We start from the raw sequence: 19,919 nt of genomic DNA on the forward strand, positions 1-19,919 counted from the left end.
AAAAAAAAAAGAATACAACATCGAAGCCAAACAGGCTAACAAAGAAAGATTCAAACAACTTGAATGATAGAATACCAAAAAGATGATACATCAAAAGCCAAAGGGAGAGGGAAACAACTATCAAAAGATTAATGATAATACATTAAAATCCAGAAGATTGTGAAAAAATAGAAGAAAAAAAATCCCATAATATTGTAAGATGCATAAACAAATATCAAAAGGATGATACATCGAAAACCAGGTGAGGGATCAACTATCAAAAGGATAATACATAAATATCAGAGGCAGAGGGAGAAATAAGAAGAAGATCCCATAAATTGGCAAAAACTTGTTCTTGCATAAGGGTTGCATTAGCTATATCCATCAGCTGGAGCAAATTAAAACATTATTTGACTCAAATGAATTAGCTCCATTAATTAACCTGTCTGCAGTTCAATCGGATCTCTCCCTGGGATCCTGTTAATGGGCTGAGATTTCCCATTTTAATCATGGACTGACCAAAGCTGTTAAAGAATGAGTTGTTATCTCTGCTGTAACCGTTAACTATAGAGATAGTATCCGCATTCGAAGTTGGAAACAATTCTTGATCACTTTGTAATAGACCCTGGTTTAATTGAAGGTTAGAGTAATAGTGATAATCGAATCCATTGGAAGTGGTCGGATCTAGGTTGGCTAGGACAGACCCATTTCCACCCTGAGGGCAGAGCTGTTGGAGAGTCTGCAAGTAAGTCGTGTTGAGAGTCGGGTCAGGATTGCCTGTGCCATTGAAATTGTATAGTCGATAACTGAAAGATAGACACCGGGCACGTCCGAATGTATGGGCACCTGAGGATCACACACACGCAATTATAAAGATGATTAGAGCATAACACAATATTTTACGTTGTTCTCGGAAGATGGGCTCCATTCACAGCTAAGTGATAAACTAGAGCTTCCAATATATATTCTAAAGAAGAAATTACAAAACCCTAATGTACCACCTCCTTATGAGATCACATCCTCTCTCTCTCTCTCTCTCTCTATATATATATATATATAGATATAGATATAGTGTTAAAACAAATTACTCTACAGAGAAACCCTAATCCTTAAAAGTACAAAACTGGCTCCAGTATAGATATCCCAAAAAATTTGGGTTGGAGGTGGGAGCCCCCCAATCGCCGGCTTCTTGAGCAAGACCGCCAATATTGGGGAAAATAAATCAATACTTCCTAGATTAGACTAAGATTAAGCTTCACCAAAGGTCAGGTTGTTAATTAATGCAATGCAAATACACTGATACTTTATTGGAAGGAGACTATATCATATGATCAGAATTAAGAAATGAAATTAAAAAAGAAAAAATTGTTATACCGGACAATGTAACAAGATCATTGGTGTTCATGTTACGGTCTGAGAACTTAGACTTGAGATCAGTGAGGCTGTCATTGGGAGCAGGCATAGTAGTATTGGCTAGACTCTGGTTCGCGGTTGTACTATCCCTTCTTCCTAATTGAACCGTCCATGAAGGACCTCCTGCCTGTAAGTAATTAAGCCAATTGTATAAGCACATTGTAATTAATTTAATAAATAAAAACTGAATTTGTTTGCTGCTAAATTAATAATTAATAAAATACCAAGTTAACCCCTATTTCGGCTGCAAGGGCGAGAATGTCTGCACAAGAGACTACACCAGGGCATGCACTCTCTACAGCAGACTTGATGTTGTCAATTACTTCATATCCTCTAACCGAGTTTATATTTGGGATGGCATTTTTCTCACTTTGTATAGTGGCACTGTCGTCCAACAGAATTGATGCGTCACAACCCTAAAACCATGCATAAGCATAATTAGTGAAACAGTATATGTGTATATAATATCAGGTCTACGGCAGAAATAATAATTTCACATTAGAAATGGATAGTCCGATATAAGAAGCTATAGCTACATGGGCATCTTCTCTTTAACGGCTAGCTTTCAAATGATAGAAAATCTCACGTACTTGTATAAAGCAATCATGGAAATGAAGTCGAAGTAGGCTGGCACCAATTCTGGGGTCGGTCTGTAACGCGGTTTGTATCTGATTTTGGACGATGGTGGCCACTGTGGAGCACGTATGGCCGTAGTAATTAGCACTCAACTGACCTGTTGATCCACTGATCATCATAGACACACACAGGAGGAGAAGAGCTGCTGCTACTGTTAAGCTGGTGGAAGAAGAGGACGACATCATGGGAATAGAATAAACTTCTTTGCCTTTGTATACGTTGTGTGGCTAAGTAATGTTACAAACTATATGGGCAACCACAGTCTGTTTGACTCTATTTATAGATGAAGTTGGAAAGGATCAGGTTACGTGATTGCTTCTATCACAAGGAAGATAGTGCGCTCCCACCATAATAAAGGTGGTGTAGTTGATTTTGAAGAGTCTCTTCTTTTATTAATTGGCCGTCTAACTAAATTCATTCGTCTAATCATGGGGAAGAAAGTAGAGGCTTAAAAGATAATCTTATAGCAGTAGCTCCTACCTAGCTTGTCTAATCATATTTTACTTACGGGTCCTTTTCCATTTTCATCATTTGTAAATTTAATTTGTATTTTGTTTATGCTCCTCAAGTTTTCTTTAAAGTATAAAATTTGTAAATTTAATTCAAAGTAAAAGGATTTGGTTGAGATTTGCTTAATTAGGTATGGAGAGCACAAACTCAAAGGGGTTGTGTTTGATGGTCATCTTTCTATTCTTTTGGTTTTATGAGAGCAAGAAATTGGAATCTTATGTTGGGTACACTAGGATAGCCTAGTAGTGGTGGTAGCTTCGGCTTGTGGAGTTGGCACCCAGGGGAGGAGGGCGTGGGATCGAACCCTGTCGTACGTATTGTGTGAGTGGGTGTGTGTGTGTTTTCTTATTTATTCTGTATCCATCCGTGGGTTGCCTAGATAGTTAGGGTGAACTGGGGATTATGTGGATTAAGCGCATGGTCTCAAGTTCGATTCTACATCTGTGCATCTTCGATTTAAGTGGGGATCATGGTGGTGGGTTGCTGTGCTAGTCTCCCTGAGGATTAGTCGAGGTGCATGTAAGCTGGCCCAGACATGTTGGTTAACAAAAAAAAAATCGGAATCATCTGTTTGGTGTCTATGGTTTTTTTTTTTTTTTTAAATGAACTGATTTAAAAAAACAAAAAATTGTTCTAACATTTGAGATTCGTTTCAAACAAAAAATTATGGTTTTGACACGAGACATTATTTAAATAAGTTTTAATTCAGATTTACTTAATTAGGTAAGGAGAGCACACACTAAATAAATACAAGCGAGGTCTCTTCATGCCATTAAATTATTTTCCACTTGGATTATGATAAACTCATAATTAATCCTGTCTCACTTGGTCAACTTTGACTTGGATGAAAACTGACATTTCAATCTAGCTTTGGTGCACGTCTATGCTTTAAAGTGGTTACAATTAAATGCTCTAGAAATTTTTTTTCTTCAACAAACAATGTTTAGAAATTAAAAATTTGTTTCTTCCACGATTAATGTAACCCTATGATTAGATTTGGGTTCTTCATTAATTAACTCACCCAATTATTCATGATCATAAATACCCTTCGAATCAAAACAAACTAAAATGCTAATAAACTTCATTATTTAAGACACATAATCAATTGTACGAGGAAGTGTTGATTTATACATCTCTAGCTAGTTAACAAATTTCTCAAAATCAATTCATTGACAAATTTCAATCGATTCTCAAACAGGTGCTCTTACTCCTCTCTTTGCTCACAGTGGTGATGGTATTTCTGAAAAATCAATTTCCACCATAAGTTTAAGATCTTCATTTGGAGACTTGCAAATGCAAGAATCCCCACTAAAGGTAGACTGTCTAAATGGGTGGATATCGATCCACTTTGTGTGTTTTGCCATACTCAGTAGGAATATGTGTGGCATGTATTATTTAAGTGTGAATTTTCGAAAAGAATTTGGGCTGCCAACCCACTGGGTCTTAAACCAGAGCTTTTTCCATATCAATCGTTTAACAATTTTCTTATGTAATGCTTTCAATCGTTTGATATGTCTAAGAATGAAAACACTTATTCTCTGTGATATTTGTTATTTGCTATCACATATGGAAACATAGGAAGCAAGTGTTATTTGGATCACAAAACCAAGACTAGGTGATTATCTTGAAACAGGTTGACTATTGGTTGTCTATTGGTTTACATGTCGACACAAGCATCAGGAAACAAACCCATATAATACTGACCAATTTACCAATACACTTCCACCTCAAGGAACCTCAGCCTTACTAGTGGCCAGTTTCATCAAGAAGGAAAATATTTCAGGATGGACTTTCTCCTTTATTATAAACAATTATTGTATCATTCCAGGTAAATTATTTATTGACAAGAAAAAGTGGTGAGGCAGTAACTAGAAAGACAGAAGGTAAAAAAAGCTAAAAGATGAAAAATGGACACAATGTGAAGCGATATGAAAGATCTTAGTAGTTTTTTTGACAATACTAATCACAAACTTCTAGCTTTGTGGCCTTGGATATTCGTTACCACTCCAGTTAGTTAAATATGGAGAGCTTTTCAAATTACCCAAATTTTTGTGTAAAACCTAATAATTATTTTATTCATAGGCTTAAGGATATGGTAAAAACCGCTACTACCATTAGGAAATATTTAGTTAAAATTCATGATACGTTGTGTGACACTTATATTTCGGATTTGGTCTGTTTATATATTTTTCTTGTTAAATAAAAAAAAAAAATGGAAATGAAAACCTGTGGTACCACATATGGAGCCGTCTCTATGCTGTAAAATGTTTTTAAAAGGAAATTTTGAAATGCCTTTCACATTTTTTTAAATCTGGTTTGGGTATTTTCCCCCCACAAAGTTCGACTCTTGAAAAGTTGTTTTTAAAAAAGCGCTTTTTTTTTTTTATTTAATGAAAGAGACTTTATTACCGAATAGAAACACAAGAAGAAGAGTCAGCAGACAGATGAGGACAGATAACAAAGCGCTTTTAAGTGGGGAAATTTTTGTCTTACATTGGAAGTAAAAACAGAGTGAAGATATTAATATATTATTACGGAAATGATAACGGTCTTGTTCTTTTTTCTTTTTTTTTAATAGGGTTGGGTACTTTGAAGGTAAGGTTTTAACTTCTTTTCTTCTTGTTTCGAAGAGACCCATAATTTGTTTTCACACACAAATACACTAAGGTTCCGTTTGGTATTGTTCTAAAAAAATATTTTTGGAGTTTTTTTATTCTATTAGAACAAAAAAACGAAATCTTCTGTTTAGTGCACTTATGGTCTGTTTCTGTTTTTTTGGAACAAAAAGTGAAAAAAAAAAAAAAAAAAAAACTGAAAAAATGAGATTGGATGGAACTCCAACTCCGTCTTCCCAGTTTCGTTCCATTTTACAAAAAAATATATATATATCATTCCCGATAAAAATATGAAATTTTGAAACACCATTTTTTCGTTTAAAAACTACATTTTGACACAGAAACTAAAATTTTCGTTTTTTATTCGAAACGACGTTTCTGGAACAGAAACGATACCAAACGGGCTCTAAGTCAAGCGTTTGGTGTGTGATGTTAGTTTTTGTTCCAGACCAAACTTGGTCTAGTTTTCTTTCTGGTCGACGTTGGATATTGGTAGCTAGTATGGCATCATTTGGGTTTTCACTTCTAGCATGTCACCGTCGATGACGGTTCCTCCTCTCAATCTAGCACTCATCAAGCATCGATAAGTAACAACTACTTTCTTTGCGCCTTTTGAGAGATTCATCCTTTAGAACAAATATTTCCAAAGGTTCATTCCCCCCTATAAATAGAGAATGCATGAACACCAAATTTATTAATACTCACAATTAATTCTGCCTCAATGGAATCTAATAATATTTATTAGATTTTATGGTAAAAGTCTTCTTCAACAACAGATCAACCATGTAAGTCATTTTCAAATATAACTGAAGGTAAAGAAGGAAGATTTCGTGAGACTCTGCTTGGCAAACGGATTGTTTGTTGGGGGGTTTCTTTGTCATTGTTGTGGACCCTTCACTTTCATTATATCGATGTGGATTGCCTCACAAAATTGTAATAAAGCTTTTCGAGACACTTGTAATTTGTGATCTCATTAGACAACATGTTGCTTCCGACATAGGGGTTCCATTCCATGTATTACGCTAGTGTGTCAAAAATCCTAGTCCGAAACCCACCCAAGCATATCCTAAGAAACCATAAGGCTAGGATGAACTGTTCAAGGCACAAGGTAGGTTTGGATCGAAATTTTGAAACACGGGTTTGGGCCATGGTCTGGGCCGTGTTGGGTTGGGTCTGGGGCCTAGGCTGAGCCCAGCCCGACCCAACTTGACCTGTGTAAAAATATGTATCACCACCAACATGCCATCGCACCTGTATTATTATTATTTTTTTTTAATTCACAAATATTCTTAATTCATCATTATTCACCACCATCCACCTCCACGCACCCTCATTATGATTTATGAAATTAACTTATTTACTTCCGTTATTTAATTCATCATACTACCAAGGTCAATTAAGGCTAATCCGTCCCAACTTGACCCAATCAAGGTCAATCAAGGCCATGCTTGCTTGGCTTGGGCTGATATATCCCATGGCAACCTAAGGCTAGGATTGGCTGGGTGGATTACACACCTAGTGTGTCTTGTGAAACAGTAGATCAAGAGCGATATTGGAACAATTTTAACTGTTGGATGTCTAGGGAACGGTATGGAATGATTATGTGTCAAAATTAAGACTCGAATCCAATTGCAAACCCAACTATGTATTGGCCTCAAGGTTTAAAATCCCGGAATTGAGATCCAGAATCAAATAGAAATTGATCCAAATTAGACAAAACATGTCTTAACCATGGTTTAAAGTATCTCCAATACGATACGATATTTTTTCGATGCGTATTTTAACTTTAATTGATCGATAAAGTGATTGATACCGACACTTTAATCCTTAAACTTTAGCATATCTTAGTGTATCTTCAATACGATATGATATCCTCTGATACGTATCTTAAGTTTAGCTGACCAATACGGTGATCAATACCAATACTTTAATCCTTGATTTTAACCATAATTTTTGTCCCAAGATCGAATGATTGGGGGGATTTATAAAAATCGGGATCCACCTTGGCTTATTCTTATCTAGACCGGCCAATCCAACTGTTGAAATGCTTATTGGCATATGCACCCTCTGAATGGTATTGGATTTTTTAATATATTTTACTTCACCTAGTACTATTCTCTAATAGGTTTTAGAGACTTTGGCTTTAACAGGTATATTATAATTAGTTTTATTTAATACTGATTTAGATGGTACATTGGGCTTAGGTCCAGTTTTGTTAAATTCTGTTTTAGAAACACCCCAAATTTTTTATTTTATATGGGGACCAGCCCGAACCAGGCTGGCCCAGCCGTTTAACAAACCCAAATTCTACAAAACAAAGTGGGTTTCTTTTAAAAACTATTTTGGACCAACTTCAATTTTTTTTTTTTCGAGTGTTGGAACCTTACCCATGTGGACCACCTGATGATGGAGTGCCATTCAACACTTACCCATGTGGACCACCTGATGATGGGGTGCCATATTATTTTATTAATTTCTGACATAAAAATGTTTAATTTAATGTTAGAGACTACTTGTCTAGGGTTATTTTTGTGGGCAAGAAAATATGACTTACTGTTGTGGACCCACAGTTACTTCTTCTTCTTCAGGATTTTGTGTCGGCCTTGTTTGGGCATGATGTGTTGAGACTCGAGACCTACCACGAGATCTTCTTAAGAAATTGGCTCATCATGCATTGGCATGAAGATTTCAGAACATAGAATCGAGATCGGGATTCAGTCCAGTGAGAAATCTTTTGGAATCGATCAAAACATTCCCTAACCTTAGTTTTCATACAAAGATCGATTGAGCGGGATTAGTTGAATCAAGATCGACTTTGATTTATTATTACCTAAATCGACGGGCCATTCTAATCCTGACTCTTACATCGTTAATTGGCATGCATCCACTCAATGGTATTGGATTTTTTAATATTTTTATTTTGCCACTTTACCAACTTTGACTTGGCTGAAAACTGACATGTGGAGTTGGTCTTGGTGCTTGTCGTTTAGATAATAAAGGTCGATAAAACTTTTTCTTTTCACTAATAGAGAATGAAAAATTTCTCCTTATGGATAGGGATATTGTGACCTAATTATTTTTATTTTATTTTTTTATTTTTATTTTTTTAAGATGCTGTGTTCATCATGATTAACTTTTACACCCTATTTATTTTTCATGATCACAAATACCTTTCCTCATTTGATTAAATTATAGGGTGTAGATGCCTAGCTATGATGAGGAGATTCTTCATTCACCATAATTGAGCTCCTTTGATATAATCTCTCTTTTAATAGTTTTTGTTGGACAATGGCACTACAAATACAGAGTGAAAAAGATGCATTTCCTAATACAAACTCAGCTAGGAGGTTCAATGTAGATGACAACATCAAGGCTGCTTTAGAGAGCTCTTGCCATGGAGTTGTGACCTATGCTGCTCAAATTTTTGTTTATTTGGTATGTATGTCTTTCTACCAACAAATTAAGTAATTTTCTTTCAGGGTGAGGGTTTTCGCCGATTCCCATGTGTAGTTTTGCACCAATGAGTGTTGCGGGTTTGAAACCCCCAAATATTGGGTATTTTTAATGGAGGAGAGGGTGTGTGGGCTACAGTTTTGACCATGGGTATCTTCATTAAATTGTGCAAATAGACCAAACGGATTAATACTCTTAATCGGTCCTTACCAACTGAGCCACTTCTTGGGGTTCCAACAATTGGTCCTAACAAGACCGGACTTGTTTTAAATTTAAGAGATTATTTCCAAAAATAAAAAATGCAACTTGCTAATACATAAACAAAAAGCATTTAGTCTTGCATCTCAACATAAACCTGAGTAAGAGTTGCAAATATTTTTATTTTCTTACGCAAATTAATTTTCATACATATATTTTTTAGGGCTGGTGGTCCTTCATGGAATGTTCTATTAGGGAGAGGTCAATAACTGATGCAAATATTTTTTTTGTGTCCTTGCACAAATTAAATTTTATACGTATTTTTTGTAGGCAGGAGGTCCTTCATAGAATGTTCTATTGGGGAAAAGGGGATAGCACAACTACAGATCAAAATGGAGCCAATGCCTTATTTCTATCTCCATTCAAGATTTAAGCACTTCCATTTCTAAGTTTACTGTCAAAGGCCTCAACATTTCGGAGTTAGTGTCACTATTTAGTAAAAGTAATTTTAATCTTTAACCTCTCACCTTGTAGATCCCAACACAAAATAAATAAATAAATTTGTGTACAGTGTAGGTGCTCATACATTTGGGCACCCTAAATGTCGTACTTTCAACTTTCGCCTACACAACTTTAGTGGCATAGGCAGCCAGACCCAACATTAAACACAACTTATTTGGCTAATCTTCAACATATATATATATATATATATATATCCTCAAATTGATAGTACCTGCGAGACTATCATCACCAATCTCGATCTCACAACGCCCGACACCTTTGACAATAACTACTACTCCAACCTCCAACTCAACGAAGGTCTTTTGCTGTCTGGTCAAGAGGTGTACTCCACCACCAGTGTTGATACCATCCCCATTGTCAACACCTTCAGTAGTAGTCAGACTGCAATCCTTGTTCAGTGTATGATAAATTTGAGGAACCTTAGCCCACTCACCGGAACCTATGGACATAATAGATTAGATGGCAAGTTGGTTGACTGAAGTTAACCTTTATTAGGATGAATAACCATCATGGTCAGTTCAACCCAATAAGCCCAAAAGAGAGTTTTCTTTCACCGAAGGACTGTAGCCCTTTCTTTTATATATTGGGTCATAAACGAACCCAACATAGATTTCGAGTCCTATAAGTTTCAGCCAGCCTAATTGACCCCCACCAACTTAAGGCCTTGCACTGTTACCAATCATTAGATAATAAAGATTAGTAGGTTAAGGCATGAATACATTCCATTCAATCCGTCAATTATCGATCCATTATCGAACTACTTTTAATGGGGTTAAAAGAGATATTGGGTTATAAAGGGACTAATTGGTTAATCGGCTCACAATCAAGCTCTAAATGGACCTTCAACGGTCTATAATCATGCTAAATGGCCTTAGAAGGACTAATCAGGTTTACCAGTGCCCATATTGCCACTACCAAACACTGTTGCCGACCCATCACTAATCGAGGTAGGCCCTGCACCAGGCCTTTTACTAATCGGTCAGTCCAGTTTCAATCTTTAACCAGTTGGGCTGCCGGTGCGGGCTAGAGTTTGGCACCAAAGACAAACCTTCTAACTCCGATGGCTCCTTCACCTGCTCTGATGTAAATGGGCCGAGTTGAGTCATGGCTAATAACGAGTCCAGTCCAGTAACCCACAAGGGCCACTGACCCAAATCAGCTATGAAGCCCACTGACAGGTCTGGGCTCTAACATCCTAGGCTAGACACTAGAGTTGGACCCGGCCCCCCACTGATTTCAGACATTTGCCAGCCTGGTTATGAAGAATAAATTAGACACGTGGCTGTCCTTATCTTACATCCCAAACTCCGAGTCTGAACGCTGGATTGGACGGTTGCGATGCTTCCAAATTCTAAGCATCTTCTAGATTTGGACGGTTAGGTTATTACTATTCTCTAAAAGTTTGTGTTTGGAATCTTAGATTAATATATTAGACAGAAGAAGATGATGTGATGAACTAATAATCATGAGGATGAGGCTTAGCCAGACGAGATTATTCCTTTTCTTTAATGATAATAATAATTGGAGAAAGGGAACAAGGAAGCTCTATTATTTAGATTTTGATCCTACGGCCAATAAAGTAGATGATCTTCGAAAATATGAACAACCCCAATCAGATGGTCCCACCCCCACACTTCATTCGTCCATCAGGATTCACGGAAGATTTGAAGATCATTTGGAAATGTCAAAAGCCGAACAGAGAGCCTAACGCTTTTTATCGTCTTCGCGGTTTGGCGCCTCTCTCTCTCACATATGACAAATCACAAATCACAATCAGCGACTCTCTCTCTCTCTCTCTCTCTATTAAGCGCTAATGTGATGACAGAGAGGATTTACATTGAATCTCTCTCTGTCTCTTCTCTGAATCATCGTCTTTCGTTTTGTACTTATTCCCCCAAAGACTTCTCTGGTTTCGTTTGGTAGTGGAAACCAGATCAAAGGAAGAGACCTTGCCGGCCATGGCACGTGGTACTCTTGTTGAAGGTAATTTAGTGAGGGAGATGATAGGTTTCCTTCTGCTTAAAAAGCCTTCATCAGGGTTCTGCGGAGACTTGATCTGAGGTGGTTTTTGTTCCAAGTAGGTGGCTTCGTCTTTTTCCTTCTCTTTCGTGGATCCTCTCGGCGGAATTCTTTTGGTAGGCCTCAAACGAAGGACCATCACTGACAAAAGGAAAGTGTCCTGATTCAAATTCCGTGTCAAGTTTCCACCGGGACTTGAGTCCGACGACTCCGATCGTCTTCGAAGTGGTTGGTTTTGGCTTCGGCTCTATGTATCTCTCCTTTTGATCATTTCTATCAGAAAACGTTGAAATTGGTGAGAGAATTTGTCTTTTCTCTTGTTGTCTTTTTTTTTTTTTTTCCTGTAAAGAGCGTTGAATTGGATCATTTGCTTGTGTGATTTACTTCTCACTTTCTTCTTGCTTGAAACTTGACATGAACGAAACCTATACTTTTAGGTTTTCTTTGACGGGGCCCGACCAAGTTGCCATCCTTTGGTTATCTTGTTGATAGAGGAATAGAAACATAGATTTGTGGATAAAAGGATTATATTTTCACATTGTAATTGATTTGGAGGAGAGGGAGCATTACTACTGCAATCTCCAGCAGAATAGCTTAGGGTTTGATTTTATATCTTTTTCTCCCTTGATGCGTTCCTTTTCTCCCTTGATGCGTGAAGCAAGGGACGACATGATGGAACTTGATTTAAATCTGGACCCTTCTGCTCTGCCATCACCCGATTTGGACCCCGAATTAGGGTCGGCTGAATTAGGAAACATTGGAGAACGTATTCGACAATTCGAAGCAGTCACAGTCAGGGCTAGGCATCGTTGGAGGTGGAGGCAGGGGAGGCTTCCACCTGAGGCAAGGGATATACCGGTGGAAATGATCTTCAGCTCCGGTAGCACGGGTGAACTGCAGATTGGGGAGGGCAGTATAGCTGCGGAGGATAGAACCACAGATAGCAATAAAACATGCAAAGGGAATGCAAGTGATTTGGTAGCCAAGGCGTTGGGGAAGAGCAACAAATCAGAGGAGGGCAGTGGTAGTGGTAGTGGTAGTGATAGAAGTGATGGTGGTAGTTTCTTCGAGTGCAACATATGCTTAGATATAGCTAGGAAACCAGTCCTCACTTGTTGTGGTCACTTATTCTGTTGGCCCTGTCTTTATCAGTGGTTACACATTCATTCGGATACGAAGGAATGCCCTGTGTGCAAGGGAGAGGTCACGGATATGAACATTACACCAATTTACGGCCGTGGAAATGATACCCATGAGCCAGAGAAGGAAGACGAGTCGGGATTGAAGATCCCACCAAGACCCCATGCACGGCGGGTTGAAAGCTTTAGGCAGTGGGTTCATACGGCCGCTCAAATTGAGGATTCTTACTTCACTCAGATGATTAGGCGACTTGGCAGTAGGTTTGATGTGATGAGGGAGTGGATTCCACGTCGTCAAGATCTTGATGCTGCTGATGAGATGCCAGATATGCCTCCTAATTCATTACCCAATCGGATTCTAACTCCGGGAATCCAACCACCAGATGGACCTAATTCATCATCCAATCGAATTCTAGCTCAAATCCGGAGGCAGGTTTCAGGCCGATATTCACTTTTAGAGCGTTGCTTTGGCAGAACAGAGCCGGAGATAATTGATTTATCACAAGGCTCTAGTGGCAGCTCTGAGACATATGGCAGCCGGCAACTTCCACCTTTGCGATCTTTGAGGTCACAATCACAAAGGGCTGCTTCAATTTCACACCTTTCCTCTGCTGAAAGACTTGTTCAGGCATATTTTCTTGGACGTCCCATGGGAAGAAGCAATACCCAATCTCCATTAGTTGAGGACAGAGACTCTGTTTCCAGCATTGCTGCAGTTATACAGTCAGAGAACCAGACATTGGATAACACTGCTGAAATAGAGTCGATGAGGTCACTTTCCTCTTCATCCTCCAGAAGAAGAGCTGATGCTTCTATGGCTTCATATGTGGACAGTGGAATTCCGCGTGCAACTAGACGAAGAAGGTTGAATTGATATCATTTTTCTATATCTAATAATCTTCATTCACAGAGAATTTCTGACAATTTAAGGCTTCTTCCAGAATTCAGTCAGCATACATATTTACCAGCACCTGAGTTAGTGGAAATTTCCTTTATGCATTTTTACCTTATTCTTCAAATTGTTCTTTCCCTCCCTTGTTTAATTATGCATTCTTAATTTGTTCATTGTGTTTGGTTTTTATTGCAGTTCACTTTAGTTTCACAGCTAGCCAAGGTTGTGCTGATGCTGAGAGACTAGAAATTTGCTCTTCTCCTCAAAGGAGAGAGTATGCTTGTTTCTATTTGTAGACAACTCAATTTGTACCGTAGAGGCAGGCAAAGTGTTGTACATCCATTTGCAAGATTCATACTTCATGTATTTGTTTATAATGGCATATTTGGTTTCCGTGGTCCAAGGACAAGTATTTTGTGCAAAATTTAGCTCGCCTCTTTGGGTTCTCCGAGAATTTATATTAAGAAATAGAGGATGACATCAATGCATGCTACTATTGACCGATTGGTGGCTTTTGATAAAGGAAAGAGTCCATTTAGTTTGGGGATACTTCCAACTCCATCCCATAGCATCAGTCTCATGTTACACCACCACCACAATATGGAGTTGGTTGATATGTTGATCCTCTGATCCTCTTTATAGCGTTAAAAGAGGAGGGAAGCTGAAGGTCCTCAATTTCTATGGGATAACAACCCAGAATAGTACCTTAACTGGTTTCATAGTTTGGAAATATTTTTCAGTTGGTACAGGGTGATTGATGCAAGAAAGATTTAAATTGTAGAGGCTAAGCTAAAGGGCACAACTTGAGTCTGGTGGATCAAGTGCCAATAGCATAATCAGGCTCTAGGCATTGAGTTGGTCACTACTTGAGTTGAGATGAGTGAAGCCATGAATTGGATATTTTTGCCTACCAACTACAAGCAGCGCATGCACCTTAGGTTTGCATAGTTGAGGAGTATGTTGTCAGGTTTTACTATTTGTCGGTAATGTTTGTATTGATGACAGTAATAACAAGTTAAATGATCAATCTCTCTATCAAATAAGGTTTTAGATTTATCTATGATGTACAGTTACACCATTCATGTTGAAGGAACGCTTAGGTTTCAAATAAATTCAAATTTACTTACTAATATCGACGACAATCACAATCAATATCTTCAATTGTACCTTGGGAAAAGACACTAGTTTATATTATATATTGTAGGCTTTTGTTTAATAATTCAAGGATTCAAGTTTGAAGACAAATTGGGAAAACCTCTATTAGGAGGTAGAGGTTATTACTTGTAAGAAGAGATTCAACAGCTGTCCAATGTTGAATAATAATTGCAGAACAGCAACTGGATGAAATTTGCATCATCTATTCTCACTTAAATTTGGGTCTTAACATTTCTGAAAACCGAAATGTTGGATATTATTTAATAAATGGAATCTAGTCAATCAATAGATGATGCACTCAATGTTGTTGGAAGATATTGATGTTGGATCAGCCATGAATTTTGGAAACCAATAGCTGCTGGATTAAGTTCAAACTTCAATGCTTTTAGTTGATGTTACAGATCTAATCTGCTAGTTTGGCTTGTAGAATTCCAACCTGTAGGATGGTTCAATACATTTAGGGTACTACTGTTTCCATATCTTTCTGTGAAGTGAAATATTCGAATTATTGTCTGTATTCATTAATAGGTGCATCTTGATGGGAAGAATTCATTTGGAGACGACCCTCTCACAGGACAAATCCTGGGCAATCATGTAAGATGAATTAACTCTTGGATCTGAATATTGATATGGCTCCTCCAGCCTGTCGTATGGCTTTCTTAGCAGTTAATCAGATATGTTACTTGGTATTATGGCTTAAACTCAGCATATGACCACATGGATTGAATGTTTATGGTAGAGTTGGAGCAGAGATTGTTTGTCCAGAAAGAAATCGCTGGAAATGGGAAAATGATGAGGGAGTATTTCAGATGGATGACAATAGTAAAATTCTGGAATCTTTGGCACTGAAGGGTTGTTTATGGCTTGCGAAATTCGTGTATATATTCTCTCTGATCTGGTGATTAAAATAAATGAATAAATAAATAAACCTCTAATAACGTACTTTTCCCATTACTTAACGGAGTCTTAACTTGATCAAAAGATAGTCTTAATTAAACTACTTCCATAATTTAGAATACACAGACAAGTATTCCCGTGTTTACACTCTAGCAACTATGTGGATCGTCCCATGCAAGACAATAATTCATGCAGTGATACTTCGAACGATTATCGATGCACGTAACAATTCTTCTTCCTTTTAAAAATGATCATCTCCTTAAGATCAAGGTGGTAAATTGTTGCTTTAGAAGCCTCATGTTTTCCTAGGTCACCTCCTCTAGAGATGGTGTAGGGGTGTCAAAAAAGTCCGATCAGCCAAAACTTTCCCTGAGCTCGAACAGGGCCCGGGCATAAATTTCAGCTAGCATTCCATTTTCCACAATCTACATCTAAACAAAACTTTGGTCTTTAGTCTATGTAATACAGCAAGGTCAAGTAACCAAGTAACCAGTAATGGGCTGGGCTGGATTGGGTTAAGCTTGGCTCAATCAGGGTCTATCAGGGTTTGGCTGGGCTGGGCCTAATTAGGCTAAACCCAATAGGGCCTGGGCTAAGATATCCCAGCCCAACGTAGGGCTGGGTATGGCTTAGGTTGAATTAAGAGACATTAGGGAATCTAGCCCTTTGACACCCCTAATCCTACCGACGGAGTAGCATATGAACCTTCTATCCTTCCTTACGTGGATCTAAAATGGCCTACAGTGTGGGTGTGATTTTCTCTTCTCCTTGGATACTTGGAAGAACTTCCTAAGGTTGATGTTGCCAGCTTACTAATTTTTTTAGCAATGAAACAAGTAACATAGGACTAATGCAGGAATCTGATGGCAAGGCCAGGCCTGGTGCTTTGATCCCTCTATGTATATTATGTTAATTTAAATTAACTAACTGTTACATGCTAATTAATTCAAATTAACTAACCTGTAAACAACTGACCCCTCCACTGTGGAACCTGAAGCCACCCTTTCTTTCCTGATAACACAGATTATCTTCTCTCTTTTCTCTATCTCAAAAAGGAGAAAGACAACATGCATGAAAATCGAAAGAGGTAAAATAAGGAGGTACTGAGGGAAGAAGGAGTAGTGGGGTTGGTCAACGGAAATACAGTGATAAAGGAAGGCAGGCAGATGCAGTGATGTGACGTCCCAGAAAGCCACAGATATTAAAAGGGGATGGGAGCATGTTTTCACATATAATCAATCACAAGGGGAGAGGGTCCTCCTAAGTAAGTAAGAAAGTAAAGAACCAACATATAATATACTAATCACAATCATAGACACCCAGCAGTTAATTTCAACCTGTTCCTCTTCTTCGGAAAAAGAAATAAAAGTAAAATTCCTCAAATCATAGGGTTCCCCTCTCTCTCTTTCTCTCTGGGTTTAATTCAAAGGAGAAGAAAGAAAGATGAGGGAAATATGATTAGAAACAAAGTCAAAAAAAGAGTATCATTTTTCAAGATTTCAACCCCTCACTAAGTCTTCTCTCCATCATCTTCTTCTAATGCCTGCCATTGTGCCGTTTTATCTCTCAGTCCCAATCATTCTTTATCTTGCCTGTAGAAGATTGCACCCTTCACTTCCCATCCTTTTTCCGCTCTATAAAAGTGATCTTTCATTCCTTTTCAGACACATTCCACATTCCATGGCATGCCTTGCCTCCTCTCTCTCTCTCTCTCTCTCTCTCCATGCCTTTTTTCTTTCTTAAGTACAGGTAAATCAGGATCGGGATCTGATAAGCTAGCCGATTTGGATAGGAAGGGCAATCCCAATACTAGTTGATTCTAACTGGAATTCTAGGGTTATGGGCATATTTTGGCCGCTTCTAGCCTATTTCTGACCAATTCAGATTTTCCATGAACCAAATAAGCTGTGCAAGTTGATGGGATGGGAACCTCATTTTGTTGGGCTTCACCAAATTCACTAGATTAGCCAATTCCAATCTTGATTAATAAAACTATTTGACAATTAGTTAAAGAGAGATGAAGAGATCTGGACAAACAGTCACTAAAGATGGAAAGGAAAGATCCAAATCCACACATTTCGATTGGTTAACAGCCAAGTGAATAATTATTTATTGTTATTTCAAAAGGATCTCTTTCCATTAAAATTAATTGAAAAAAAGATGGAAGAGATGTGTATATTTACATCAGCAAACATAGAGATGTCTGTCACTCTGTCTTACTTTGATATATGTAATAGTTACATCCATCCTATCCTATCTTATGTGTATCAAAGCTTCAAAGAACAAATCATTTGATGACATACATATATAATAATGGTGATTTAACTTTCCATTAAAGTTGATGTTTCATTGTCTCCCTTTCCAAGTTCAAACCTCAAACAACCATAAAGGATCCAAGTTAGGCAAAGAGAGGGTTCAACCCACTAGTCCTCATCCTATGGTCGGCATTATTATAACCCTATTACTCATTAAAAAACAAACTCATGTCCTCAGCTCCATATGTATTTCTGTTTGGTTTATTTATCATGTCTCCTTCAAATAAATTAAAAAAAAAAAAAAAAAAAAAATGCATTGTCACCCCCTGAACTTTGGTCTTTATTCAACGCCACCCCCTGAAATTTTCAAAACGTCAAAGCCACCCCCTAAAAATTCAAACAATTCCAAATCGGTCCCTGCCGTTAGTCGACTGTGTTAAGTGAATGAAAATCTGTTAGTTTTTTTACAATATACTCAAAATACCCCCACCTATTGTGAGAGGACAATATTGCCCTCTCTTTCATTTCTTCTTCTAAACCCATCTCCCTCTCACTCATCACTCACTCAAATAGGGTCGAACAAGAAGAAGGAAGAAGACGGTAACTTGCAACTCAATTGTGCCCTCCGGCGTGCGATTATCAGGGAGAAAGCTGATTGACGTGCGAACCTCTTCCCTCCGTCGTGCAAACCTCCCCTCAGTAATACCCCAAGCTCAATTGCCTTCACAAAATGAGAACGAGCATAGAGTCTATAGTTCTCAGCAAAGCTCTTATGTTCCACAACAAAACCAAGCCTTGTTCCTTGATACCCTGCACCCCCATGAAGGATGGTCCGGCCAAAGAAATGCGAATGAGTTCCCATAGAAAATGTGTAAAAGACAGATGAAAGCTGGAGCTGCATCGCCAAGAAATCCCATATTGCTTTTAAGAAATCCATGCTCAAAAAAGTTTTCCACAATCATTGGGAGGGCAGTGAAAAGACCCATCTGGATGAGGAATTGCTAATTCAAGATTGTGCCAAGAGCTTTGTTATTGTTAGAATTCTCCATCATAGCAGCTTCAATGCCACTTAGAGCAAGATAAAGGCAGCCCCATAAAAATGCATAGACTGTCAAGATCACCATCATTGTGTTGAAATAGAATCCAATTGTGGTGTAAAAGAATGAGAGCATCCGGAAGAAATCCAGCCTATGCCCCAACCGGTAGATATCCCTGCTTAAAACCTGCTCACCATTGTCGCTTGCAACCTTCCCTTCAAACTTTGATATCTGAGTAAATCCAACATCCCTTCCCTTACCAACCTGAATGTATTCATGATGCGTCACATTGCCACCCAGCAATGTGCAATTGAATCCAGCAAATTTGTCTTCACTGATGTTGATTACTCTGGAAGCCTTGCTAATGCCACCCCGAGTAAGGAACCAGAATCTATCAAACACATCTGGGTGGCCATAATGCATTTGCACCTTCAGCGGGTTCACACGCCGGAGGGGAGAGGTTCGCACGCCGGTCAGCTTTCTACCTGAGAATTTCACGTCGGAGGGCACGATCGAGTTGCAGGTTACCGTTTTCTTCCTTCTTGTTCGACCCTATTTGAGTGAGTGGGGAGTGAGAATGAGATGGGTTTAGAAGAAGAAATGAAAGGGAGGTCAATATTATCCTCTCACAATAGGTGGGGGTGTTTTGGGTATATTATAAAAACACTTACAGATTTTCATTCACTTAATATGATCGGCTAATGGCAGAGACCAATTTAGAATTGTTTGAATTTTTAAGGAGTGGCTTTGACGTTTCGAAAAGTCTAAGAGGTAGCATTGAATAAGGACCAAAATTCAGGGGGTGGCAATGTAATTTTCTCAAAAAAAAATTATGAGTTCAGGACATGCCGTGAATGAAGTGAGCATCCTCCATGCCCCCATTCATCTCACAAGCTGCTTTCACACATGCCTCGAGTGACATGAGCAATGAGTTCAATATTTTAGAAAATAATCTCAAATGAAGATCTTTAAATCAGGACAGAGATCATATTTACCAATCAAGTATGAAAAAAAAAAATACTGAAAAACAAATTAATGTAAATTTCCTGTAATTTTTCATGTTGCATCTTTTAATACAAAGCGCAGGGAAGCTATTAAATCCGAAAAAAAGAAAAGATTAAACAATAAAAATTCTGTTGATCTAATTCTCTCTGCCCGATTCCTCTGCTTGTCACTGAACCTAATCTTCCGCCAAAAAA

At 38.2% G+C, this 19,919-nt stretch overlaps 2 protein-coding genes and 1 pseudogene across 4 annotated transcripts; 2 read left to right on the forward strand and 1 right to left on the reverse strand.

The window, feature by feature from the left end:
• Positions 1-412: 412 nt before the first annotated feature.
• On the reverse strand, positions 413-2,213 carry LOC122090127 (peroxidase A2-like). Its single transcript, XM_042659977.1, has 4 exons — positions 1,983-2,213; positions 1,617-1,808; positions 1,354-1,519; positions 413-825 (listed from the first exon to the last, which is right to left on the reverse strand). Exons 1-4 carry the CDS (start codon positions 2,211-2,213, stop codon positions 413-415), a joined length of 1,002 nt encoding a protein of 333 aa, XP_042515911.1.
• Positions 2,214-8,441: 6,228 nt separating this feature from the next.
• Positions 8,442-9,805, forward strand: LOC122089486 (annotated as a pseudogene).
• Positions 9,806-11,101: 1,296 nt separating this feature from the next.
• LOC122087984 lies at positions 11,102-13,800 on the forward strand. 3 transcript variants are annotated; one of them, XR_006142933.1, is made up of 4 exons: positions 11,102-11,309; positions 11,408-11,640; positions 11,783-13,459; positions 13,572-13,800. XR_006142933.1 is itself a non-coding variant. In XM_042657126.1 (3 exons), the coding sequence occupies exons 2-3, from the start codon at positions 11,973-11,975 to the stop codon at positions 13,579-13,581; spliced, it is 1,386 nt and encodes a 461-aa protein (XP_042513060.1). In that variant the 5' UTR covers positions 11,102-11,640; positions 11,783-11,972; the 3' UTR covers positions 13,582-13,800. The 3 variants fall into 3 exon arrangements, 1 of the variants encoding a protein (XP_042513060.1); XR_006142932.1 differs by having other exon boundaries at positions 11,102-11,640; XM_042657126.1 differs by having other exon boundaries at positions 11,102-11,640; positions 11,783-13,348.
• The last annotated feature ends 6,119 nt before the right edge of the window (positions 13,801-19,919 follow it).

Source organism: Macadamia integrifolia, chromosome 9 (assembly GCF_013358625.1).
Source record: "Macadamia integrifolia cultivar HAES 741 chromosome 9, SCU_Mint_v3, whole genome shotgun sequence".
Lineage (NCBI taxonomy): Eukaryota > Viridiplantae > Streptophyta > Magnoliopsida > Proteales > Proteaceae > Macadamia > Macadamia integrifolia.